The sequence below is a fragment of the Oncorhynchus keta genome, chromosome 21 (genome assembly GCF_023373465.1).
Source record: "Oncorhynchus keta strain PuntledgeMale-10-30-2019 chromosome 21, Oket_V2, whole genome shotgun sequence".
NCBI classification, from domain to species: domain Eukaryota; kingdom Metazoa; phylum Chordata; class Actinopteri; order Salmoniformes; family Salmonidae; genus Oncorhynchus; species Oncorhynchus keta.
In genome coordinates this window covers 19,070,471-19,096,112 of record NC_068441.1, presented here as the reverse complement: position 1 = coordinate 19,096,112, position 25,642 = coordinate 19,070,471, and the positions used below count along the sequence as shown (strand labels likewise).

At 44.3% G+C, this 25,642-nt stretch overlaps 2 protein-coding genes across 9 annotated transcripts in view; one reads left to right on the top strand and one right to left on the bottom strand.

Annotated features, from left to right (window-relative positions):
- Positions 1-11,053, top strand: part of LOC118400224 (voltage-gated potassium channel subunit beta-2-like) — a 141,546-nt gene extending 130,493 nt beyond the window's left edge. For 6 of the 7 annotated variants that reach the window (XM_052473427.1, XM_052473425.1, XM_035796871.2 and 3 more), the window contains 3 exons: positions 1,878-1,998; positions 4,081-4,169; positions 5,525-11,053. In XM_052473427.1, the coding sequence (XP_052329387.1) occupies positions 1,878-1,998; positions 4,081-4,169; positions 5,525-5,614 (300 nt within the window). In that variant the 3' untranslated portion in view covers positions 5,615-11,053. The remainder of the gene's footprint in view (positions 1-1,877; positions 1,999-4,080; positions 4,170-5,524) is intronic. The other variant, XR_004828981.2, reaches the window with a different exon arrangement.
- Positions 10,699-25,642, bottom strand: part of LOC118399862 (multiple epidermal growth factor-like domains protein 6) — an 87,320-nt gene continuing 72,376 nt past the window's right edge. For both annotated transcript variants that reach the window (XM_052473411.1, XM_052473412.1), the window contains 32 exons: positions 25,148-25,273; positions 23,635-23,757; positions 23,403-23,525; positions 23,156-23,293; positions 22,357-22,479; positions 21,955-22,077; positions 21,213-21,389; positions 20,667-20,798; positions 20,385-20,513; positions 20,156-20,284; positions 19,897-20,031; positions 19,656-19,790; positions 19,415-19,540; positions 19,195-19,326; positions 18,681-18,809; positions 18,438-18,569; positions 18,166-18,294; positions 17,875-18,003; positions 17,584-17,712; positions 17,309-17,437; positions 16,375-16,503; positions 16,084-16,212; positions 15,855-15,983; positions 15,434-15,565; positions 15,194-15,322; positions 14,946-15,074; positions 14,636-14,764; positions 14,366-14,494; positions 13,732-13,860; positions 13,464-13,592; positions 13,199-13,327; positions 10,699-12,895 (listed from right to left, as the gene is read on the bottom strand). In XM_052473411.1, the coding sequence (XP_052329371.1) occupies positions 12,828-12,895; positions 13,199-13,327; positions 13,464-13,592; positions 13,732-13,860; positions 14,366-14,494; positions 14,636-14,764; positions 14,946-15,074; positions 15,194-15,322; positions 15,434-15,565; positions 15,855-15,983; positions 16,084-16,212; positions 16,375-16,503; positions 17,309-17,437; positions 17,584-17,712; positions 17,875-18,003; positions 18,166-18,294; positions 18,438-18,569; positions 18,681-18,809; positions 19,195-19,326; positions 19,415-19,540; positions 19,656-19,790; positions 19,897-20,031; positions 20,156-20,284; positions 20,385-20,513; positions 20,667-20,798; positions 21,213-21,389; positions 21,955-22,077; positions 22,357-22,479; positions 23,156-23,293; positions 23,403-23,525; positions 23,635-23,757; positions 25,148-25,273 (4,118 nt within the window). In that variant the 3' untranslated portion in view covers positions 10,699-12,827. The remainder of the gene's footprint in view (positions 12,896-13,198; positions 13,328-13,463; positions 13,593-13,731; positions 13,861-14,365; positions 14,495-14,635; positions 14,765-14,945; positions 15,075-15,193; positions 15,323-15,433; positions 15,566-15,854; positions 15,984-16,083; positions 16,213-16,374; positions 16,504-17,308; positions 17,438-17,583; positions 17,713-17,874; positions 18,004-18,165; positions 18,295-18,437; positions 18,570-18,680; positions 18,810-19,194; positions 19,327-19,414; positions 19,541-19,655; positions 19,791-19,896; positions 20,032-20,155; positions 20,285-20,384; positions 20,514-20,666; positions 20,799-21,212; positions 21,390-21,954; positions 22,078-22,356; positions 22,480-23,155; positions 23,294-23,402; positions 23,526-23,634; positions 23,758-25,147; positions 25,274-25,642) is intronic.

The following is a 25,642-nucleotide window of genomic DNA, read 5'->3' as shown; positions in this document are numbered from 1 at the left end:
AAACATTTCTGCAACATTGAAGGTCCCCAAGAACACAGTGTCCTCCATCATTCTTAAATGTAAGAAGTTTAGAACCACCAACTCTTCCTAGAGCACCTCTGGAGAGACCTGAAAATAACTGTTTTCATCCAACCTGACAGCTTGAAGGAGAGAAGAATGGAAGAAACTCCCCAAATTCAGATGTGCCAAGCTTGTAGCGTCATACCCAAGAAGACTCAATCAATACCAAAGGTGCTTCAACAAAGTACTGAGGATAGGGTCTGAATACTTATTTAAATGTGATATTTAAGTTTTTTTTTTAATATATATATATATATATATAAACTTGCAAAAATGTCTAAAAACCTGTATTTGCTTTGTCATTATGGGGAGTTGTGTGTAGATTGATGAGGGAAAAATGATTTAATCCATTTTAGAATAAGGCTGTAACGTAACAAAAACTTTCCGAATGCACTGTAGACCTACTGCAGCTCTGATTGGTTATGCTGCACCAATCTGTGTAGAGTCTTGTGCAATAGAATCCTACTCCGATGCGTTCTGCCTCCAACAACATCTCTTGCATAGTTGGTTTTGTTTCAGTATGTTGCATTGAAAGTGGCTAACATTGTGTTGATTCGATCATAATTGCCACAGTAAAGGAAAACGTTGATAGTGTTAACTAACAGGGAAAAGTGTTCAATCTCGTACTTCTCTCTATGGGCTGAGATTTCTTCGGAGCTCTGCACGGAAGTGCAGGTAGCTGCACGGCAGTCTCGGTGCTACTTTGTGCCCGCGTGCAGTTTAGAAGGAACATTGGTCTTAACCCTGTGCAGTTAAGGAAACCAGTTCTCCTTCTCGCTATGAAGCTGAGGTTCTCCTGCGTAGTGTTGATTCATATGTTGTGCTGTTGATTCCTGGTTAGACTTTAAACATTTAAACTTTCAATAAATTCTCAGGTTTTCCCAAAATCCAGGTTGGAGCATCCCTGGAATTAAGCAGGGAATCCGGCATACAACCAGGATTTATGGAAACCATGGAATTTATTGAAATTCCTGCAATTGTGCAACCCTATTCCTGATTAACAATGGTGTGGATGGCTGATCCAGTACTGAAAGCTTGCTTGTTCCTGATCTGTCACTGTTTCAATCATTGGATCACATAGGAAAGGAAATCCCTTTATCAAGGTTGCCTTTTTAGCCTATTGAAAAAGATGTACATTCATAGATTTTCATAATACACATTTTCTTGGTGTTTATAATTAACTATACAGAATCTTAACAAGAATGAGACATTTATTTACATCCTAAAACATATGTGCGTGTGTTTGTACTGTACTGTATGTGTGTGTGTGAAACATGAGAGATGAGCCAGAGTTGACCAGGTTGAGAAGAGAGAGAGGGGCCTCCTCATCTCTACCTGCTGGGGCTGTACAGTAAAAGAAGACTACAGTAGAGTTACAATGTTGACAACCAGGCCCTGGTCTACCAAGCAGAGTCACGTGTTTAAAAGCAGGCCCTGGTCTACCAAGCAGAGTCACGTGTTTAAAAGCAGGCCCTGGTCTACCAAACAGAGTCACGTGTTTAAAAGCAGGCCCTGGTCTACCAAACAGAGTCACGTGTTTAAAAGCAGGCCCTGGTCTACCAAACAGAGTCACGTGTTTAAAAGCAGGCCCTGGTCTACCAAGCAGAGTCACGTGTTTAAAAGCAGGCCCTGGTCTACCAAACAGAGTCACGTGTTTAAAAGCAGGCCCTGGTCTACCAAACAGAGTCACGTGTTTAAAAGCAGGCCCTGGTCTACCAAACAGAGTCAAGTGTTTAAAAGCAGGCCCTGCTCGACACAGGTGGTGCAGTGCCTCAGTGTTGGGCAGGGCTGTGTTTTTGAGCAGGCTGTTTCAACAGGGCTACCAGTGGTTGAAGGACAAGATCTTGAGCGAGGAGGGCCGGCGTCAGCAGGCGAAGTTGAAAGAGCTGCAGGCAATCGCAGAGCGGCTGGGCTGCACTCTGCCCCAGCTCGCCATCGGTACGCCGACACACACTGCCGCTCTCTCTCTCTCTGTCTGTCTGTCCGTTCCTCGTCCCTCTGCCTCTCGCTTGATTCGCCCCTGGACGGTCACTGCCAGTCAGGCGGCTAACCAGATGGTTTTCAGCTGTTGTAGTGTGTGTGCGTGTGCGTGTGTGGTGTGTGTGTGTGTTAGAGAATGTTTGTCTGTATTATGTTGTATGTCTGTTTGTGGTTAACTAGTTATTCTTCCTAAATCCAAGCCAGTGGTAATAACTTGCTATTGATTTTGTTTGTTAGTTTACTGTCTCGTGGTGTGTATCTATATACGACGAGGAAGTTTCTCATTTCCCCAAGTCAGCAGTTACATGAAATGCCAGACATAAATCCAGTGAGTGGCCCATATTGATTTACAGTCGAACAGGGAGAGGGGGAATGAGCCTGTAGACAGATTCCCAGCCCCATGGAGAGCTATTAAAGTGTCGCAGATGAGAGAGACTGTAAATCTAGGCCTACACAACACCTCACTCTGCATATCAAGGCGCATTTTACACCCGACCTGTAATGCAGTGTCATAGATTAGGTTTCACGGCCCATTAGCAGACACCTAGTACACTGTAGCTCCCAATCATTATAAATCTCTGTGGCACTGTCACAAACAGCCTGGACAGAGTTATGTCCTGAGACCACCATTTTATGTCACCCGAGAGCAGTGGTATTACGAAAACTAAATGAAATACTTTTAAGTACTACTTAAGTCGTTTTGGGGGGGTATCTGTACTTTACTATTCATATTTTTGACAACTTTTACTTTACTAAATTCCTACAGAAAATAATGTACTTTTTACTACATACATTTTCCCTGAAACCCAAAAGTACATTTCAAATGCTTAGCAGGACAGGAAAATGTTCAGTATTATCAAGAGAATGCACAGTCATCTTTACTGCCTCTGATCTGGCAGACTCACTAAACACAAATGTTTCATTTGTAAATGTGTAAATGTCTGAGTGTGCTCCTAGTTATCTGTAAATGTAAAAAATATATATATAAAAAAATACTTGTGCTGTCTGGTTTGCTAAATATAAGGAATTTGAAATTATTCATAGCATTTGCTTTTGATACTAAAGTACATTTAAAACCTTATACTTTTACTCAAGTAGCCTAGTATTTTACTGGGTGATTTATTTATTATTAAGGTATCTTTACTTTTATTCAACTATGACAATTTGGTACTTTTTCCACCACTGCCCGGGGGTCTCTACATTGGAAAAAAGTACAGATTAAATACACATTAGGCCTCTTAGCTTGACCCGTTTAGTTACCCAAAGCCTGCTATTTTACACAGTTTGTAGCCTAGCTTTGCAGCTGTTATACGGTAAAGTAGCAGTGTGACTTCGTAGAGGATGTTGGCCAGGCCAGTGAGTGAATAATCTCTGTCATCTGTTAGACAGTTCCATGTAGACTACTACAGCCATCCCATCCTGACCTGAGGAAACCTTGGTTGTCATATCAAATCCTGTAGGGTCAGACCTGTTTCTGGAAGTGGACTCCGTCTCATCATCACTGCGGTGTCTGGAGGTTCTAATCCCACACTGACAGTGTTTGAACCTCGCCACAGAGGTTTGAACACACTGGCACAAAGTCTCAATGCAGGAGTACACTATTCCTCTTATACAGTATCAAATATCCCACAACTAGATTCGCAAACACAGTGGGGTTGTGTTTTAGGTGTGTAGGGTTAGGTATTGTGTGTTTGTGTGAGTGTACTGTAAGTGTAGTGCATGTACTTAGTAGTTGTATTTTTTTGAAGAGACATTTGGTGTTTGTTACGTGTATGATGCAGTGGTATACTGTACATGGTTTTGGTATGTTTGAGGCAGGGGTCTATGTTTCGTAGGGTTGGGAGGGGAGGGACAGGGTTATCTGGAAGAGGAAGAGGTGTGTGTGTGTGTGTGTGTGTGTGTGTGTGTGTGTGTGTGTGTGTGTGTGTGTGTGTGTGTGTGTGTGTGTGTGTGTGTGTGTGTGTGTGTTGTATATGGGGGTAGCAGGGTTGTGTGTTTGCCATGGTGGGGGTGTCATTGCTGTTTACCCGTCCCCTACAGCGTGGTGCCTACGCAACGAGGGGGTGAGCTCCGTACTCTTGGGGGCATCCAACACCGACCAGCTGATGGAAAATATAGCAGCAATACAGGTGAGAAAACAGTGAGGGTCCAGGTGAGAACACAGTGAGGGTCCAGGCGAGAACACAGTGAGGGTGTGTCTGCGCAAGAGAAAGTGTGCAGATTTGCATAATATGTCAATGAGTATTGATATTGAATCAACATTTTTAATTGGTTCAAAATGCCATCTCTCCCTGTCCATAACCATCTATAATAGAATTGTTCTTGTTTTTGTCTTTCCTGGAAAGAGTACTGCCTCTCGGCCAGTCAGTTTGTTGTAATATGCTTGGATGCTTTACTGCACAAGTTAATAAGGTCAGCAGAGTATCAATCAACAGGGACATTTGAGGCTAGCTTGCGGCGCTGCTACTTTGCTAGATAAAATGCTCTCATTTAATGGGATTTTCAAACCATCAGGGTTTTATGTTCTTTCATCACATTATGTCTGGCTTGAGATAAATTGTTTTCCCATTTCCTAGTATGTACAGTGTGTGTGTGTGTTACTGGTCCTCACTAGAATAGTAACATAAGGACATTTCAAGTAGGGACATTTCGTCGGTCCCCACAAGGAATAGGGCTATTTTAGATTTAAGGGTTAGGTTTATGGTTAAGGTTACAATTAGGCTCAGGGATTAGTGTTAGGTCTTAGGTTAGGGGTTTGGAGTTAAGATTAGGGTTAGGTTAGGGGTTTGGAGTTAAGATTAGGTTAGGTTTTAGGTTAGGGGTTTGGAGTTAAGATTAGGGTTAGGTTTTAAATTAGGGGTTTGGGATTAGGGTTAGGTTTTAGGTTAGGGGTATGGAGTTAAGATTAGGGTTAGGTTTAGGTTAGGGGTTTGGAGTTAAGATTAGGGTTAGGTTTTAGGTTAGGGGTTTGGAGTTAAGATTAGGGTTAGGTTAGGGGTTTGGAGTTAAGATTAGGGTTAGGTTAGGGGTTTGGAGTTAAGATTAGGGTTAGGTTAGGGGTTTGGAGTTAAGATTAGGGTTTAGGTTAGGGGTTTGGAGTTAAGATTAGGTTAGGTTAGGGGTTTGGAGTTAAGATTAGGGTTAGGTTTTAAGTTAGGGGTTTGGAGTTAAGATTCGGGTTAGGTTAGGGGTTTGGAGTTAAAATTAGGGTTAGGTTAGGGGTTTGGAGTTAAGATTAGGGTTAGGTTAGGGGTTTGGAGTTAAGATTAGGGTTAGGTTAGGGGTTTGGAGTTAAGATTAGGGTTCAATTAAAGGTTTATGGTTAGCGGTTAGGGAATTTTGAATTGGAATCAATTGTTTGTTCCCCACATGGATAGTAATACCAATATGGGCATGGGTACTCAGTGCATTTGATACGAAGTATGTGCAATCTATACACGTGAACCTTCTGTTTCCTTCAATGCATCTGTAATTTCTCCTGCAGGTTCTTCCCAAACTATCCTCCTCAATCACACACGAGGTAGATAGCATCCTGGGGAACAAGCCGTACAGTAAAAAGGACTACCGTTCCTAACTCACCACCACGCCAGCCAGCAGGGCTGCTCCAGGGCTGCTCCAGGGCTGCTCCCGGGCTGCTCCAGGGCTGCTCCCGGGCTGCTCCAGGGCTGCTCCAGGGCTGTTCCAGGGCTGCTCCATGGCTGCTCCAGGGCTGCAGCACAGCGCCATGCCCCACCTTTGCCTGATCCTCCGTTTGCTTGAGCTTTTACTGAATTAGACCCCGGCGCATGAGTCTGACCCCGCCTCAGCCACCCTGGGGAGCATCATGTAGACTTCCAGAGAAAAGGATGAAGAAATAGAGAGAGATGGTCACATCTGCAGGGAAGGAAGGACAGATAGAAGAAAGATGTATTTTTAAAACTGAAGAAAAATATGTTTATAAAAAACATGCTTGCTTGGCAGCCAGATATTTCATTTTTATTTGCATTTGTTTCTCTAAATACTGAATGCATACCAATGGATTTAAGTTTATACAAACATACAACAAAAACTCTGTTGCACATGTATGCCACACATGAGTTTTTTTGGAGTTCTGTTTAATATGTACATCACAGTTTCTCTGAAACAGCTGTTAGTTTGTGTCGTCTACATATTATCAGTGTACCAGCCTCCTCGCAGGCAGAACAATCAGCACTTTACTATTGTACAGTTCAGTCATTGAGAGGTTGTAGAATATGTGAGAGGATGAAATAACTCAACTATATCACACACGGTGAGTAGTGTAGGATCTCCTCCCCTGTTTCAGTTTCCTATCTGTTCCCCTTAGTCAGTCTGGTCTCCACAGTGCTGGTTCATAACAGACTGTTATTTGACAATAGTCCCTGGCCAACGGAAACACTAGTTGGTTTAAGTGGCAGCCCTTCCTGCCCAATAGGAGTGAAAGCTCAGGGATCAGAACAGTATTTAATGTCCATGTCTTTCTTTCATGTGTGGACACCTAATGGGGACCTGTCCACTGTCAAACCAGGGACATTTTCAAGTGGCTTTGAGCCAAAGATATTCTAACATCTTTCAACGCCACATCTAAGTGGGTGTGGCTTGTTGGAAGAGTATAGCAACCATCTTAAAAGCATATACTATCCAGCTTATTACCTATTGACTCTCTTCACGTGTACAGTATAATCACTTGATCATGCTGTTCTATGCTTATACCCACATAGACAGTACACATTAATTGTACACTCCTCTATTTAGGGAATGATACGTTTCAGAAGGCAGATGATAATCTATACATTTTCAATAATCATATACATTGCACCCTGAAGACATCTGCCGCTGCCCTCGTATTCACTCTCTGGCTGTTAGGTCCTCTCTTACTGTGAGACAAAGCGCAAAGTGGATAGCATGTGATACGTCCTCCATGCATGAGCCTTTGTCCAACAGCCTCTGGGGATTATTCAGACCAAGCAAAGTCATGGTTACAAGAGTAAACTAACACGTGTAAATATAAGGAATACTCACTCCTCTTTCGTAACTCATTCTCTGGTTCAACGCGTTCAGTTTTCTAGTACTGTAGGTCAAGGTCACACGTTCAGTAAAAACTTACAGTATCTTTTTTTACAATCAGGGTCAAGTCTTAATGTATGCTATGTATGTTTTTGTAAGTATTTGTTCGTTTTTTAATTCAATACTATCAAGTAAATGTTGAAATGTATCTTTCATGCAAACATTTTTATTAGTGCTTGGTAATGGAGTCGCAGCCAGTTAACATATTTTGGGGAGGTATATGCAAACCTGCGTAACATGCAGTTCTTTAGTGATAATCCATTAATGTAACATATCTGATAAAGTACTTAGCTGACTATATCATACGTACTTAGCTGACTATATCATAAGTACTTAGCTGACTATATCATACGTACTTAGCTGACTATATCATAAGTACTTAGCTGACTATATCATACGTACTTAGCTGACTATATCATACGTACTTAGCTGACTATATCATACGTACTTAGCTGCCTATATCATACGTACTTAGCTGACTATATCATACGTACTTAGCTGACTATATCATAAGTACTTAGCTGACTATATCATACGTACTTAGCTGCCTATATCATACGTACTTAGCTGACTATATCATACGTACTTAGCTGACTATATCATAAGTACTTAGCTGACTATATCATACGTACTTAGCTGACTATATCATAAGTACTTAGCTGACTATATCATACGTACTTAGCTGACTATATCATAAGTACTTAGCTGACTATATCATAAGTACTTAGCTGACTATATCATAAGTACTTAGCTGACTATATCATACGTACTTAGCTGACTATATCATAAGTACTTAGCTGACTATATCATAAGTACTTAGCTGACTATATCATACGTACTTAGCTGACTATATCATACGTACTTAGCTGACTATATCATAAGTACTTAGCTGACTATATCATACGTACTTAGCTGACTATATCAAGACCAATTTTGGTATCATTTGATGCAATATTTCATAATGAAAATACTGATAATAAAACGAGATTTCCGGTAACGGAATTACGTGGTAACGGAGTTATAAACATGCAAAATAGCATATTGCAGTAAAATGATCTCTGTATCGATATTTCTAGGACATTTTCCTGATTGAATATGTGTCATGGAGCCATATGTGAGTCATAAAATGATTCAAAATCATGTAAAGTAGATATTGTGTAAGTATTGTTTCATTTCTGGACAGCTGTGACTCCATCACCAAACACAAATCAATATTTTGCATGAAAGATATATTTGAACAATTACTTGTTAATATTGCATTAAAGCACTAACAAATACCTACACATGCATATATAGCATTATGATTTGCCCTGATTATAAAAATATATGCCTATTTTTTTATAGTGGGAGTATGACTCCGTTACCCTCCGCAAGGCCTTGCCCTTGTGTCATTGGCTTGAAGGGATGTCAATCATGGAGGGGCTGTGCTTCGCCTGTCAAATTGAAAGGTGACGATTGAGGGGATATTGAATTACTAAATCTTTTTGCATATTAAACTACATACAAATATCCTTTTAGTTATTTAAATGTTTTTAGGTCGAATACTTTAAAAAAGATATATAAATGAAATCCATGAAATCATTTTTACACATTTAACCTTTGAAAATAATGTCCAATGAACTAAAAAGGATAATGATGTTCTAATGTACATATTGGAGATGTCATTTGCTGTAGAAAAAAGGGGAATACAGTCATGCTTGATTTTGTACAAAGTAACACTCGTGTTTAAACCATCATAACTTTAGACAGGATACAGTTACATACATAATGAAGTGTACTCTAGAAACTACACAAAGACCTTTATCATTGTATATATGGCATCAAGTAACTTGTATTTTTTTATGTAGATGCTAACCATGGTGTGACCTGGCCCTGTAGTGTCAGTGAGTAGGGCGAAACTGACATGATGAGTGAAGTGTAGATGCTTCTCAGGCAAAGTGAAGAGGAGATTTGGAGAATCAGATTGAGTGAGGTGTGTATGTGTGGCTAACGCCTCGGGTCAGACAACAAATAATTGGCATAGATACAGAGTCAAAGTGTGTGTGTGGAGGGGAAAAAAATCTTTCTAGCGTCTGTGTTAAATGTGAACTGTACATTTTGATTTGTCTGGTACTATGTCTTGAGGGAATTAGTGGCAAAAGCCAATGTGGTTTTCCCAGAAGAAGAAAAAACAGTTTCATAATGTATCATGATTTTCTGTCTTACTGTCTGTCAGGTAATGAGTGAAATGACCGGAAATTGTGCAGCAGAAATTTTTCATAAAATAAAAAGCTCAAAGGCACTGTCACAATGAGTTTTCTCTAGACATATTTGGTGGTCTTTGTCACACTATCAATTCAATGTCACACGTACATGCACAGAGCTGTGCACTGGTTTGTCTGGTGATAACTGTGATGGTGTTGAATGTAGCTCCATCTCGCCCCCAGGGCTGTGCTGTAGAGAGAGAGAGAGTCTGTGCTATAGAGAAAGGCTGTGCTGTACAGAGAGAGGCTGTGTTGTAGAGAGAGAGGCTGCTCTGTAGAGAGAGAGGCTGCTCTGTAGAGAGAGAGGCTGCGCTGTAGAGAGAGAGGCTGCGCTGTAGAGAGAGAGGCTGCGCTGTAGAGAGAGAGGCTGCGCTGTAGAGAGAGGCTGCGCTGTAGAGAGAAAGGCTGCTCTGTAGAGAGAGAGGCTGCGCTGTAGAGAGAGAGGCTGCGCTGTAGAGAGAGAGTCTGTGCTATAGAGCAAGGCTGTGCTGTACAGAGAGAGGCTGTGTTGTACAGAGAGAGGCTGCTCTGTAGAGGGAGAGGCTGCTCTGTAGAGGGAGAGGCTGCTCTGTAGAGAGAGAGGCTGCTCTGTAGAGAGAGAGGCTGCTCTGTAGAGAGAGAGGCTGCTCTGTAGAGAGAGAGGCTGCGCTGTAGAGAGAGAGGCTGTGCTGTAGAGAGAAAGAATGCTCTGTAGAGAGAGGCTGCTCTGTAGAGAGAGAGGCTGCTCTGTAGAGAGAGGCTGCTCTGTAGAGAGAGAGGCTGCTCTGTAGAGAGAGACTGCTCTGTAGAGAGAGGCTGCTCTGTAGAGAGAGGCTGCTCTGTAGAGAGAGAGGCTGCGCTGTAGAGAGAGAGGCTGAGCTGTAGAGAGAGATGCTGTGCTGTAGAGAGAGATGCTGTGCTGTAGAGAGAGGTGCTGTGCTGTAGAGAGAGATGCTGTGCTGTAGAGAGAGAGGCTGCTCTGTAGAGAGAGATGAGCACCACAGAGCTCCTCTATTTACAGGACCACTCTGGCAACACAACAGCGTGTGAAGTGCACTCTTGGAAGAGCTTGCTCCTTACTGACATAGTGGATAATGCTAGACAAGCAGTGTGGATGATTTTATAAGAATTTGAGGTGTGTGAGTCAGGCTGTTTAGTGAGTAGACTCATCGTTGCAGGCTCTCTTGTCTCCCTGTCCAGTGTTGCCTTTGCACAGCCACTGTTCCATACATATCATAGTATTGATGTTACTATCAGCTCAGAAACCTTTGAAACCAGCCCTGTAGATGAATGATGCTCATCTCACAGAATGCCGTATGTTAGAGATTATTTTTGTATGTTCGGGCCTTTAACGTAGAAGAAGCAGAAGAGGGAGAATAAAAGTGTCTTTTTATTTTCATTTTCAACATGCTGCATTTTCCTCTTAATATTGTATCAGTGTAAAGATAGACAAAATAAGCAATTTATTTGTATTGTGTATATTGTGCAGAATGCTCTCCAATGAATGCAATGGCAGACTACCTTCTCTCAGTGATGATGCCCTAGCTAGTCATCTCCTGTATGTACATAGTTTGACCTTTATATTTATGGTTGTGGTCACCTCTGCCTTTTCTTTCTTTTCATTTGCAGGCATTGCTAACTGCACTGTGCTTCAATCTGCATTTAGACCAGATGTACAGCTTCGTCTTTAATGAAATGACAATGAAAAAATAAGAATGTAAAAACAGTTCCCTGTGTTTGACTTTTTCATTCATTGATTGTGTTTGATATTTTATGGGTTATTTACTAGGTGTCCCGATTAGAACATCCTCTTGACTCCAGTCATAGACAGAATACACTTACCTATTGCATTATCTTGAACTGTATACAATATACTGTATAAAATATAAATATATGTAAAGAGCACTTTATACACAAAAAACAAAAAGGTCCTGTTTACCATGACTGGGCTGAGCCCACTGTCTGCTCAAGTTATATTGTGTCTCCTGAATCATTGTGCAATCCAATGGGGTGAACTCTAAACTTTGAGGATATGAATCAGAATTGCCCACGCAAACATATTTTGGTAAACAAAAATGTACTGACCAATATATAGATAGTATACTGTCTTCTGGTCAACATATAGTGGATTAAAGCGCCATAAGCACCAACATTTTTACAACAAGTCGCTTCATATAAAGTACAGAATATCAAACATAACTTTATGGTATTCACTGCAAATAGACATCATAATATTATACTGGATTGGAAATATAATTGAAAGCGCTTTTTCAGGTGCTCAAATCACTTTGCATTGTCTGATAGGATTCACCTCACACTACTATCCAAAAGCATAGATACCTGGGTTATGTTGGCTCTGATGGCTCATTCATAAGGACAGATTCTAATAATGAATCATTTACAGTATATGATGTAGAAGTGATGGGATTTGTATAATAATGCCACATGTATACTGTTTATCCACATATTCCATGAACTGGGGTAAATGACAAAAACCAAAGCATAAAACACTACAGAATTGCCAAGTATACAAAACAAATGCATACAATAGTATAGCATTGCATAGTATACAAAACAAATACATACAATAGTATAGCATTGCATAGTATACAAAACAAATACATACAATAGCATTGCATAGTATACATACAATAGTATAGCATTGCATAGTATACAAAACAAATACATACAATAGTATAGCATTGCATAGTATACATACAATAGTATAGCATTGCATAGTATACAAAACAAATACATACAATAGTATAGCATTGCATAGTATACAAAACAAATACATACAATAGTATAGCATTGCATAGTATACAAAACAAATATCAAGTACAATAGTGAGTCGGTGAAGCTCTGAAATAAAAAATGAGTGTTAGTGTTGGACGTTCAGCAACTGTCGCCAAACACATCTATATCCCGCGTGGTTTGTCCAGGGGGGAGTGTGTACAGCTTGATTTGAATTTAAAGGCAATGTTCCTGCTTTAGCAGACACTGCATGCAAGGGAAACGCTGCAGATGTCGGCCAATAGGTCATTACCTTTAAATTGAACGCTTCAGCGACACACAATGAATAGAGCTCCTAGTCCTGGTAAACACTGGCCGCCCTCTAACTACCAGAAAGGGGGTCCCAACATACCGTACCTCATCACTGATGAGTTAGGCCGTGCCTGAGTGGGAGATGCACATGCATACAGTATGCACATGAACACAAACAATGAAAGCCCTGCACAGTTCACAGCATACACACACACCAAAGCATTATCCACCCTAAAGCAAACACTGAGAACATTTCTCCTTCGAGTCCATTTCTCCATGTCTGTGATCCAGCTCCTGTGGGTGCAGCAGTATCCTGTCCCATTGGGGTGTGTATGTCTGAAATAATCATATCCAACCTTTTAATTCAGTTCGGCTTCAGCGAAGCTTGTGCTGCTGCCCCAGCCTCTTCCAGTCGGAGGCTCATTGGTGATTGGAGCCTCCGACCAAAAGGGGGCGCTATAACGCATTGTCTAGATGTGCGTTATCCTCCCTCCTGCTTCTGTAGGGGAGGCGTGGAGGCCCACCTGAGGACACACACACACAGAGGGGGAGGAGCTGTCAGTCGACCCTGTATCTCAGCACACAGGACACACTCATTACAGACAAACAACAACACAACCAGAACCACAAACGGAAGAAATGTGTAACCTCAATGTGTTCAACCTCCCTGCAGCCAAAACCAAGTGTCAGCACTAAAACCAGTTGTTTCTTTTCTAACTCGGGGGAAACGTTCAGTTCCAGTCCAGCTTCATTACAGCCCTGTCACCAGATACACTCTGCCTGCTGCGGTGAGGGCAGTGTGGTGTGTGTTAGTCACTCATCACTACCTTCCTGACAGGTGAGTCCAATCCAGCTGTTGAGACATGTGCAGCGGCCGTTCCGATGGTCACAGTGAGCCGCGTTGTAACACACACAGCTCTCTGTGCAGTCTGGCCCATAGCGGTTTGCTTTGCAGGCTGACAACAAACACACACACACATAGGTAAGACGATACCTCATTAGACACCAGAACATAATTAGAAAAGGCCTCTTAAACAGATCGCCACCTGAGGTACCATCACATAGAACATTCTGAATGCTCCTCAGTCTTACCAGTGTCACACCTGGGTCCAGTCTTGCCTGAGGTGCACAGACACCTGCCACTCACAGGGTCACAGGGCGTGCCCTCCTCACAGTCACATGACTTGGCACAGTTCACACCAAACGTGCCCTGTTGACACTCTGAAAACAGACGTGGGGTAAGAGCAACACCCTATTTAGAATGAATAAATCCTGTCTGAAGGCCTACATTTCAAACTCAAAGTCATCATCATCTACTAGATACCATCAGCTCAGTAACTGCATAAGGCAGAGATCTCACCTCTGTGACAGCGGGAGCCATGGTACCCTGGAGGACAGACACAGAACCCAGTGGAGGGGTTGCAGGACGCCTTGTTCAGACAGGTACACTGGAGTTGGCACAGAGGGCCATGGAGACCAGGGGGGCACGCTGAGGACAGGGCCAGGACACTTTAGAAGCAGTATGAAAGACACTTCTACTACTTGCAAGCTTCCTTTTTTGTGCTTTCATTTTGAGATTTGCTAAGCGCAATTATGTCTATGTCCATTACGGAGGAGCGCTGTGTGAGCTGGTGAGACAATAGAATTACCTTGCAGGCCAGTGTTTTTCAATGCTGTGCTGACGTGTGTGTGTGTGTGTGTGTGTGTGTGTGTGTGTGTGTGTGTGTGTGTGTGTGTGTGTGTGTGTGTGTGTGTGTGTGTGTGTGTGTGTGTGTGTGTGTGTGTGTGTTTGTGTGTGTGTGTGTGTGTGCGTGTGTGTTTGCGTGTGTGTGTGTGTGTGTGTGTGTGTGTGTGTGTGTGTGTGTGTGTGTGTGTTTGTGTGTGTGTGTGTGTGTGTGTGTGTGTGTGTGTGTGTGTGTGTGTGTGTGTGTGTGTGTGTGTGTGTGTGTGTGTGTGTGTGTGTGTGTGTGTGCCCATGTGTGTATGTCACTCACCATGTTCACACTGATGTCCGTAGTATCCTGGACCACACTGACAGGTTCCAGTCACCCTGTCACAGGTGCCATTGTTCCAGCAGTCACACTTCAGCTGGCAGTGACCTCCAAATGTCCCCGGAGGACATTCTATCACACAGACAGGCACAGAGAGGCAGCATAACTACAGTGTACCATATTCTGAATGAAAACCAGCACTGAGAGTTGAGTTGTTACATTCAAAGCTTTTTCCTATGCTTTTCGAAAGGTGCACTGTACAGTATCTCTCACCTGTGTCACAGTGAGCCCCAGTCCAGCCCAGACCACAGGTACAGCTTCCAGAGACAGAGTCACACAGTCCTCCGTTACTGCAGTTACAGAGGATAGCACAGTCCTCTCCAAACCAACCAGGAGCACAGCCTGCCAATACACAGATATTACACATAACAAACACACACACATATTACAAACATAGTTCAAACACACACATATATTACAAACCTTTAACTTATAGACAGAGACGCAAAGAGTCCTATTTGTGTTGTGAAAATACTTCCACACGTAGTGATCTGTTCAACTCGATTCATTGGAGAAAACTTACCTTGTCCACAGTCCTCTCCTCTTCGCCCAGGGCTGCAGTGACATCTGCCAGTGACAGGATCATTCTGTGCCCCCTCTCCACACAGTGTCACGCGGGCACAGTCCTGCCCATAACGACCAGCTGGGCACGCTTTCAACAGGGTACAGGAGATTAAGGACCATGGTTTTTCTAATATTACCTCAGAAGCTATGATTGTTGTGGAGGTGTTACATGTATTCAGTGCTATAAAGAGCTGAGTATGAACTCACTGATGTTGCAGTGTGCTCCGATGAACCCTGCTGTGCATTCACAGGTGCCAGAGGTGGACCTGCACTTCCCACTGTTCTGACACTGGCACTCTCGCTCACAGTCGCGACCATACCAACCTTCCTGACACTCTGGGTACCCAAAACACATACCAAACGGTTTTAAGATAGAGTAATGGCATCCCCTATGGGAGGTTATGAAGGTGTCATTACCAGCAGAGGGGGGTAGTGTACAATACATACCCTGGTTACATTTAGGACCTTGGAAGCCTGGTGCGCAGTAACACAACCCAGTCACTGGGTGGCAGAGCTGGTTGGTCTCAGAACACTGGCACACCTGGTTACAGTTGAGTCCATGTGTCCCTGACAGACAGGCTGGTGGTGCAGGCAGACAGACAGACAGACAGACAGACAGACAGACAGACAGACAGACAGACAGACAGACAGACAGACAGACAGACAGACAGACGATGTAAGCAACATGAAAAGCGAGACATTACAGCTGAAAGTCCAGACTGACAGAGTTTTAAAGTTTTTAATTTGACCCTTTTTAACAGGTAACTTGACTGAGAACATATTCTAATTTTATAGCAATAGTTACAGGGGGATGAATGAGCCAATCGGAAGCAGAAGACATGGGCTGAGAGGTTTGTACAGGACTCACTCTGTTCACAGCCATTTCCAGTGAGTCCAGGGGGACAGCCACACTCCCCAGAGACATGGTGACAGGAAGTACCCTGGGGACAGGTGCAGCGTTGCACACAGCCCTTGCCATAGGTTCCAGGTAAACAGGCTGGTGGTAAAAAGGAGGGAGAGTCAAAATCCTAAACAGGTATGGCTAAAAATACTTTCAGGGATAATAGAAAAAGTTGTTTTCATTAAAAGTAGGACACCTTTATCACAGTGGGGTCCCCTCCAACCTGGTGGACAGAGGCAGTGCCCAGTAACGTGGTGACAGGGGGCTATATGCTCACACTGACAACTCTCCTCACAGCCAGCTCCAAACAGGCCTGACCCACAGGCTGCAGTGGAGGAAAAGGACAGAGTAGGAACTCAGACACTGGATGTGACAACAACCTTCACTCACAAAAGGGCGCTGTGTTGAAGGTACAGCGGAAACCTGTGAACTAATTCACCTCACAACATTGACAGTATATGTCCACTTCTCTGTCACTCTTTCTCACCTTTTTCACAGCGCTCTCCGATCCAGCCAGGACCACAGTTGCACTGGCCCGTCTGTCTGTCGCAGTGGCCCCCATTCTCACACTGACACTGCTGCTGGCAGTCGGCCCCGAACCGCCCTGATACACACTCTGTGGCGCCAACACACCAACCCACAGAGATAAGTCAGGAAAGAACACGGGACATCGCATGTCAGAGCAGGCAAACCAACCACAGGCTAACATAGAAACCTATGGTATTTCTGCAGAGGACAGCAATACCTTCTCCAAACCCTGTGGTTTGACCTAGCAGAAAGTTGGCACTAGGTGGTAATTAACCACTGAGTGGCTAGGTAACACCGCACCGGCAGCACAATTAGAGGTTTCCTGTGCCTAGAGTAGGATGGTGAGTTTGGCATGGAGGACCTGTTGAGAAGTTTATATGGGCGCTGTGGGAGGATAGTGTGTGATGTAGAGTACATTGGGGTGGTGAACTGCAGCGTCTGTGTGGAGTCTGTTACAGGGCAGACAAGAGACTGTGGGGTCTAGCAGACTGTCTGCGGTCTGAGGTGCAGCTCTGTCTCACAGACAGCCAGGGAACACCACCAGTCAAAAACAAATGAGTTAAACCAGGACAAATTAGGACTGAGACTAATTTGATTCCTGAATACAGTAAAACAAAACCCAGGCCACTGTTCTAAATGGTTTCTAGCATTTAAGGTAATGTTATCCTTAAGCACGCTCTCCAGACCCCTCCAGTCAGAGCCTTAATGGTTTTCCAGTGCCTGCATTTCTAGTAGAGCTGGTGCTGAATGAGGATCATCCTGATTGGATAACACTTTAGGTAAACAACCCCAGCACATGATGTGATATAAGTCTGAATAAGCCATGAGTACGTAGGGTTAGCTAGGTTCATGGTGACTCTAAGCGTCTGTATGGCTCTTTCAGTACCACTCACCTAGCCCGCAGGCTGCGCCCATCCACCCGTTGGCACAGGTACATTGCCCACTGATTCGGTCACATTTGGCTCCATTCTGACACAGGCAGTGCTGACGGCAGTCCGCCCCATAGAAGCCCACTGGGCATTCTGGGGGAAAAATGGTAGACCCATTATCACTACATTATGGTTTCTCTATACAGAACTCATTCATTAACCTCTGTTCAAAGCGGTTGGACTCAAACAATATTATTGTGCATAGCTAGTTAGGAGTACTACTCTAGTTCCACACTCACCCTGTGAGCAGCTGGGCCCTGTCCAGCCAGGTGTACAGACACACTGCCCGTTCGCCGGGTGGCAGTTGCCATTGTTATGGCAACCGCAGGTTTGGTTACAGCCCTCCCCATAGAAACCAGCCGGGCATGCTGCAAGGCAAAGATAAGAAGCTGTTAACTTACAAAGAATCAATCATCAATCACACCAATGCAAAACACATATATGTAATATGTCTGGGATTTGAAATTGTTTCTTTTGCACAGGGTGCGTACTGGACAGGCTCTTTGAAGCGTGGGATGTCCAATACTCACTCAGTTTGCAGGTGGGACCGATCCAACCAGCTGGACACACACACGTCCCAGTGACATGGTTGCAGTGACCTCCATTCAGACAGACACACTTCTCCTGGCAGTCTGCCCCATAGAAGCCCTGGGGACAGGCTAAACAAACACACAGAGCCTTTACATCTCAGCAAACAATACAGAATAATAACCCAATGATTCCAATAGGCTAATTGTACTGGATTATAGATACAGTTCAGGCTATGGTACGGTTATATAATTTGGGTGGTAGGTTTTAGGGAGTTTGGGAGGTTCTCTTACGTTTCTCACAGAAGGTTCCAGTCCAGCCCACCAGGCAGGTGCATGCTCCACTTACATGGTCACATGACCCCTTGTTGTCACACTGGCAGTGATGCCGACAGCCCAGACCGAAAGACCCCACTGGACACTCTGAGACACAGAGAAGACACAACTACAGCAGGGCTTGACAGCGACATGCTCTGAGACAGTACTGCAACTGCACAATAGCAATTTAAGAATGCAGACTGAAAAGAAACAACCTTCGAACAGATATTTTGCTTGAGGAGCCATACCTTCATGGCATTGTGTCCCTGTGTAGCCGGCCTCACAGTTACAGTGGCCCGTCACTGCGTCACAGCTCCCATCCCCATTCTTACAGTCACATTTCTCAGCACAGTCCACTCCCCAGCGCCCAGAGTCACAGGCTGAAAAGGAAACAAACAAACAGGGGACATTTTAATGAAATAGTTTAGATTCTGTAAGCTATTTTTAATTTCTCTGGATTCATTTGAGACTCAATGCCACACCCTCTCTACCTTTCCTGCAGTTATGTCCTGCCCAGCCAGGGTTACAAGTACAACGGCCCGTGACAGGGTGGCAGCGCCCACTGTTTTCACACACGCAGCGCAGCTGGCATCCAACACCAAACCGTCCTGCCGGACATGCTACAGCACACACAGACACATGATAAAGCACGGTGAGCCAGAGAGTCACACACCCTCTAAGTACATACTGTAAACACACATATTGCAATAACATACAGTTTCCATGACACTGGTTGAAATGACATACAAACATCAAAAGGCATTTAACAAGAAATCCGTTGGTTATATTTATCCTTCTGTGTAAAAACACAGCTGATGAGAACATAGTTTATGACATGTCTGTGCCTCAGACAGAGGAGAATGTGGTGTGGTTGGTGTTTTCATGACCCACTAGAAAGGCCTGCTCATCATGCATTTAACATCTCTTTCTAAAATTAGACCAAAACTACCACAGACTACCACAAATCTTCAATCACAGATCTACCATTGATTCGCTCAAACTCACAGTTCTGACAGAGCCTGCCCATGTACCCAGGAGGACAGGAACAGGTTCCGTTGTGTTTGTCACACACTCCTCCATTCTCACAGACTGGACAGGCCTCATGGCAGCCCGCGCCCCAGGATCCCTCCACACACACTACAGCACACAGCAAGAGTATGTGTTAGTGTCATCATCATTATCACAATGTTATGAATACTATAGTATCACCAGGTGTTTTCCTTACAATTCTCACAGCGTTTTCCTGACGTTCCAGCAGGACACTGACACTGGCCGCTCACTCTGTCACACGGAGCCCCTGAGCAGTCACAGGCCTGAGGGCAGCCTGGCCCAAACCTCCCCTCTGGACAGGCTAGAGGAGAGGACAGAGACAGTGCTAGTCTTCCTAAAAGAGGCCACATTCAGTACTATATACTGACCAACATGACATGAAATGCCTATCCCATGGGACCAACAGGACAACCTACCTTGATCACAGGTGTCTCCACGGAGACCAGCCGGGCACAGACGTTGGCACTTCCCAGTCACATGATCACAAGACAGTCCAAGCGGGCACTCACACTTGTTCTCACAGCCTGGGCCAAACGTGCCTGGGTCACACTCTGAGGTGGGAGGGAGGGACGTGATCAGAGTTAATCACATAGAGCACTACAACACTGCTGGAGATACTGTAGATAAGAACTTCTGGTCCCAGCAGCCAGCACTGACCTTCCCTGCATGCATTGCCTTGCCAACCGGGCTTGCAGACACAGGTGCCATGGCGACGGTGACACTCTAGAGTGTTCTGTTGGACACAATGACACTCCTCTGAACAGCCCGGTCCAAAGGCCCACTTGGGACATGCTGGATAGGGAAGGAGGGAGATAACATGTAGAATATTGAATAAGAACTGAATGAATAAGGTGAGTAATGAATATGAGTAGTGGTGAAAGGTGAGATGTGAGGGGTTCAACAGTGAGTGACTCACGTAGATGGCAGAACCTCCCGTAGAGTCCAGGGTCACACAGACAGGCTCCGTAGGTGCGGTGGCAGCGCCCGTTACAGGCACAGTTACACTTCTTATTGCACTGTTTCCCATAGAAGCCCTTAGGACAGCCTACAGACAATAAAGCACTGTTATCAGGCAACTGAACTTTTCAATAGAGTGAATGACTGAGAGAGTGTTTTTGTACAGTATATGTTAACCAGTTACTCACCATCCTGGCACATATCTCCACTGACGCCAGGTGGGCAGCGACAGTTCCCATTGACAGGATCACAGGTGGCTCCGTTCTTACACTTACAGGGAAATGAGCAGTTCTTGCCAAAGGATCCTTCAGGACAAGCTGTTAGGATAGAATAAAAATGTCTATCTTTATCCATCATACAGAGATGTGTTGTTCCACAGAAAAACACACAGACATAAGATTGATAATGTACAGTGTTGTGAGTGCAGTTTGTTTACAGTCTGTATGTGTTTGTTGTGAGCAGATACTGACTCTGGTTGCAAATGAGGCCTGTCCATCCATCGGGACAGTGACATCCATCTCTCCCTGGGCCACACAGCCCTCCGTTAGAACAGTCTTCACAGGTCAGACTGCAGTCATGGCCAAACGTGTTGTTCAGACACACTGCATACAAGACAAAGACGTTATTGATTATCACATTTCAGAACAAAATCTGTTTGTGGTTAGGGATTTTCCATCATCAACTACATTCTTCCTAGCACAGCAACCCCAGTGAGATGACCTTAAATACTACAATACTGATTACTGTTTTCACATTAATACATCAAGGAACAACACAAAACAGATCCCAAGGCTCTCTGCCACATCCCCCTGCCACAGTCTATAAGCTTCCCCATTACTACCCAGGTATGTAAAACAAAGAAATCTGCTAACCAATTTGCCACCTGCTGTGGGATATTTCATTGCCCAGTAACTAGTAATTAAATAAGGAGGTCTTACAGTTTACCTCCTGTTGCTCAGACACAGAGCTAATCAGATACAGGACCATAGTGTGTGTGTTTGTGTTCAGAGGCTCACCAAATTTCTCTGCCAACATGCTCTCAGCCAGCAACTCTCCAGTGTCGTCATCCTCATAGTCATCATAGCGCTCCAGGGGCTGGTTGTAGTCCTGCAGCAGGGTGAGCTGAGGCTGAGGCATGGGCCCCACGGCATCCTGGCCCCCACTATACAGGGCCTCAACTGTATTCTCCATCGCTGTGGAAAGAGAGAGAGAGAGAGAGAGAGAGAGAGAGAGAGAGAGAGAGAGAGAGAGAGAGAGAGAGAGAGAGAGAGATTAAGAATTAAGAGAGCAAGAGGGAGAGCCAGAGAGCCAGAGAGAGAGCCAGAGAGAGAGAGCCAGAGAGAGAGCCAGAAAGCCAGAGAGAGAGCCAGAGTGAGAGCCAGAGAGAGAGCCAGAGAGAGAGCCAGAGAGAGAGCCAGAGAGCCAGAGAGCCAGAGAGCCAGAGAGCCAGAGAGCCAGAGAGCCAGAGAGAGAGCCAGAGAGCCGGAGAGAGAGAGCCAGAGAGCCAGAGAGAGAGCCAGAGAGCCAGAGAGAGAGCCAGAGAGCCAGAGAGCAAGAGAGCAGAGAGCCAGAGAGCCAGAGAGCCAGAGAGCCAGAGAGAGAGCCAGAGAGCCAGAGAGAGAGCCAGAGAGAGAACCAGAGAGCCAGAGAGAGAGCCAGAGAGAGAGGAGATTGTATAAGGGTAAAAGGTTCAAGTGGGACATGATGATGGTGGTGTGGCTCTAAGCAAAAACATCTCATTTGATTGGTGAAACTCACGTTCACAGGAGTGTCGGTCCTCGTCCAGACGAAAGCCTCGGCGGCAGAAACACTGGAAGGAGCCGGCGGTGTTCTGGCACATGTGATCACAGCCACCGTTAGCTGCCAGACATTCATCCACATCTACACAACACACACACAGTCCAGTCACTTTACAAAAACACTGCTCCGCAGTCAGGTAAATTAATATAAATAGCCAAAATCACTGACATTTAGCACTGAATCAATGTTCTTATGTAACAAACAATGTACAGCAAACCAAAAAATACAAACATGATTCTAATATTACAGCCTCATATATACACATATTAGTTCAACTGGAAGCAATCCAGGTTCAACAATTATTTTATAATGAGTGCTCCACTAAATCACTATCCTGAGGTTTTAAAGGGGAGAACATACCATCACAGCTACATCCGTCTGAGTTGAGGCGGTACCCCGCTGTGCAGTAGCACTCATAGCCCCCAGGGTAGTTGGTACAGTCCTGCTCACAGCAGGAGCTTCCCTCTCCACACTCGTCCAGGTCTGCCAAACAAAACACACAATAAAAAGCATCACTGGGAGAATCATGATATTAGGATATGTTTTGTCTAAAACTGATCTGAAGGGTTGAGGTTAGTCTCAAGACTGGTAAAGGTTCATCTCTAGACTGAATGGTAAAGGTTAGTCTCTAGACTGAATGGTAAAGGTTAGTCTCTAGACGGAATGGTAAAGGTTAGTCTCTAGACTGAATGGTAAAGGTTAGTCTCTAGACTGACTGGTAAAGGTTAGTCCCTAGACTGAATGGTAAAGGTTAGTCTCTAGACCGAATGGTAAAGGTTAGTCCCTAGACTGAATGGTAAAGGTTAGTCCCTAGACTGAATGGTAAAGGTTAGTCCCTAGACTGACTGGTAAAGGTTAGTCTCTAGACCGAATGGTAAAGGTTAGTCTCTAGGCTGAATGGTAAAGGTTAGTCCCTAGACTGAATGGTAAAAGGTTAGTCCCTAGACTGACTGGTAAAGGTTAGTCCCTAGACTGAATGGTAAAGGTTGGTCTCTAGACCGAATGGTAAAGGTTAGTCTCTAGGCTGAATGGTAAAATTTAGTCTCTAGACTGAATGGTGAAGGTTAGTCTCTAGACTGAATGGTAAAGGTTAGTCTCTAGGCTGAATGGTAAAATTTAGTCTCTAGACTGAATGGTGAAGGTTAGTCTCTAGACTGACCAACACAGGTCTTGAGGTCCTCCTCCAGTCGGTAACCCTGGTTACAGCTACAGACAGGGCCGCCGGTGGAGTGCTGGCAGTGATGGGAGCAGCCTCCGTTGTTGCTCTCACAGCTGTTGACGATCTCCATCTCAATTCCTGTCACACAGAAACACATGAGATGACACTCTGATTACTTCTGGTTGAGATATTTCAGATCATGTCAAATAATGAAAGCCATGGAGATGATTATAGGAGCCAAACTCACGGTAGCACTGGCGTCCGTCTGCTCCCAGCTCGTAGGCAGTGTCACACACACAGGCGAAGGAGCCCGGGATGTTGTGGCAGCCATGAGCACAGCCCGTCTGCTCCGACTCACACTCATCAATATCTGGGACAGATAAACTAAGTGTCTATACAGATCTATGCTAGAACTTAAATACAGAGACATGATTGGCCCTGTATGAAGAGTAGTGCAGTAATCAACAGATCTTTTTTACCCTCACAGGTCTTCCTGTCCTCTGCCAGCTTGTACCCATTTCTACATTCACAGTGGGCCTTGCCACGATCAACAAGACAGTCATGCTGGCAGCCACCATTCTTATCTAGACATGGATTCTCCACTGTAACACAGGAGACAACGATTCATGTTGAGAGCGCTTTATCTTGACGAACATCAATTTCTTACAAACACAATCCGTGTTGAATTTTTTCAAGGACATTTATCTAAAATGCAGAAGTACATCTCATACAGTATACTGAACAAATACATACTGACATAACCACTCAAGACAAAGGCCCAAACTCTACACTAGGCTGAGTACTTTTCTGCATAGTTGTGCCTGCAGAAATTAGAGGAAGCTGGTCCTGGCCAACCATTACAACATAAAAACGTCTAAAAGACAGTTCCAATTGTAAAATAAAAATCCCCCCTCCCTGAGAGAGAGAGAGAGAGAGAGAGAGAGAGAGAGAGAGAGAGAGAGAGAGAGAGAGAGAGAGAGAGAGAGAGAGAGAGAGAGAGAGAGAGAGAGAGAGAGAGAGAGAGAGGAGAGAGAGAGAGAGAGAGAGAGAGAGAGAGAGAGAGAGAGAGAGAGAGAGAGAGAGAGAGAGAGAAAGGAGGACTCTGCTGCCCAGACATTCCATGGCTGAGCTTTGTGTTGCCAGAGTATAATGTGAACTAATGTTGAGGGAAAACATGAAAGATGAGTGACCACTTCAAATTGGGGTCTGATTCACAACAATTTAAGGTCTCATCTCCTGAATGGAAGGAAGTCCAACTTAGACATCCTGTTGAACATGAATTATTGGCAGCTATGAATGTACAGTGTTATGACAAACCCTTGGACCTAAAGGACACCTTGGATTCTCAAATACCCTTCCCTTAACACTATAAATAATGGCTTGTATCTTGCCTCTCCCCTCTCCATCCATCCATCACATTGCTATTTGGGACTGGCAGAGTTACAGCTTGAAGCTCCTCCAAGTATGGTTATCTGTCTTTATTATCTAGCTGCCTCTCTGGGTTACACGTCACGATTGGTTTAATGTCTGTATCAGGCTACTGTCTCTCTTAGCTGCCTGTCATTCAACATGCACTGAAAGCTGCTCTCTGTGTCTGCACTCGTGATTACCTCAGACTATGATCAGTAATGTAGCCCATATTTGTGGTGAAAAAGAGAAAACCACATGTTTTGTGACTTTACAGCCTGTCAACTTGCCCACTCTGCAGTCTTTCTACTAAACATACTTCATCTGCAGTTTCCCATATCAAACCTGAAGCCCAACGGTACACTGGGAGAAGAGAAGGAAACTAACTACATGCAATGTGACATGGGAGCTTATTTCTTATTTGTGTGTAATTGGTCGAACTGTTGTTTTCTAACAAATGACTTCACCTTGAGGGTACTTCAGTATTTGGCAGGTGCTTGGATATATTTAATCACCTGTGAGTGAGTGTGCATGTGCTGTCAGGTGCACAGTAGTTTGCAGAGGCCAGTGGATGAGGATACTCACATTTGCAGTGCTTGCCATCTTCAGCCAGCACATATTGGTCTCTACAGCGGCAGCGGAAGGCAGCAGGGGACTGCTGTACACAGAAATGCTCACATCCTCCATTACTGATTCCACATGACTGGACAGCTGGACACAGACAGACAGACAATACATTTACAGAATACATGTTGAGAGAGGGCACTGTGAACACTGTTCTTAAGTTCCTTTTGAGTTTTGAAATGTATTCTTTCAGATATAAATCTGAATGGAGCGAGGCTTCGACCCTTCACTCTGTGTCCTCTGCTGTTTCTGAAAGGCTGCGAGCTCAGAAGTGCTACCAACACAAACACTGTGCTAAATACCTCAGTGCATTGTTCTGCTCTGACCAATTAAAGATCCATTATCATGCCTGTAAGGCCAATAATCACATAGACAGCAGATGGAAGGTCCTCAATGGCGGAGGACACTCCTCCTGAGCTGATGAGGTGAAGCCAGAGAGCCAGCACACTGCCTGAT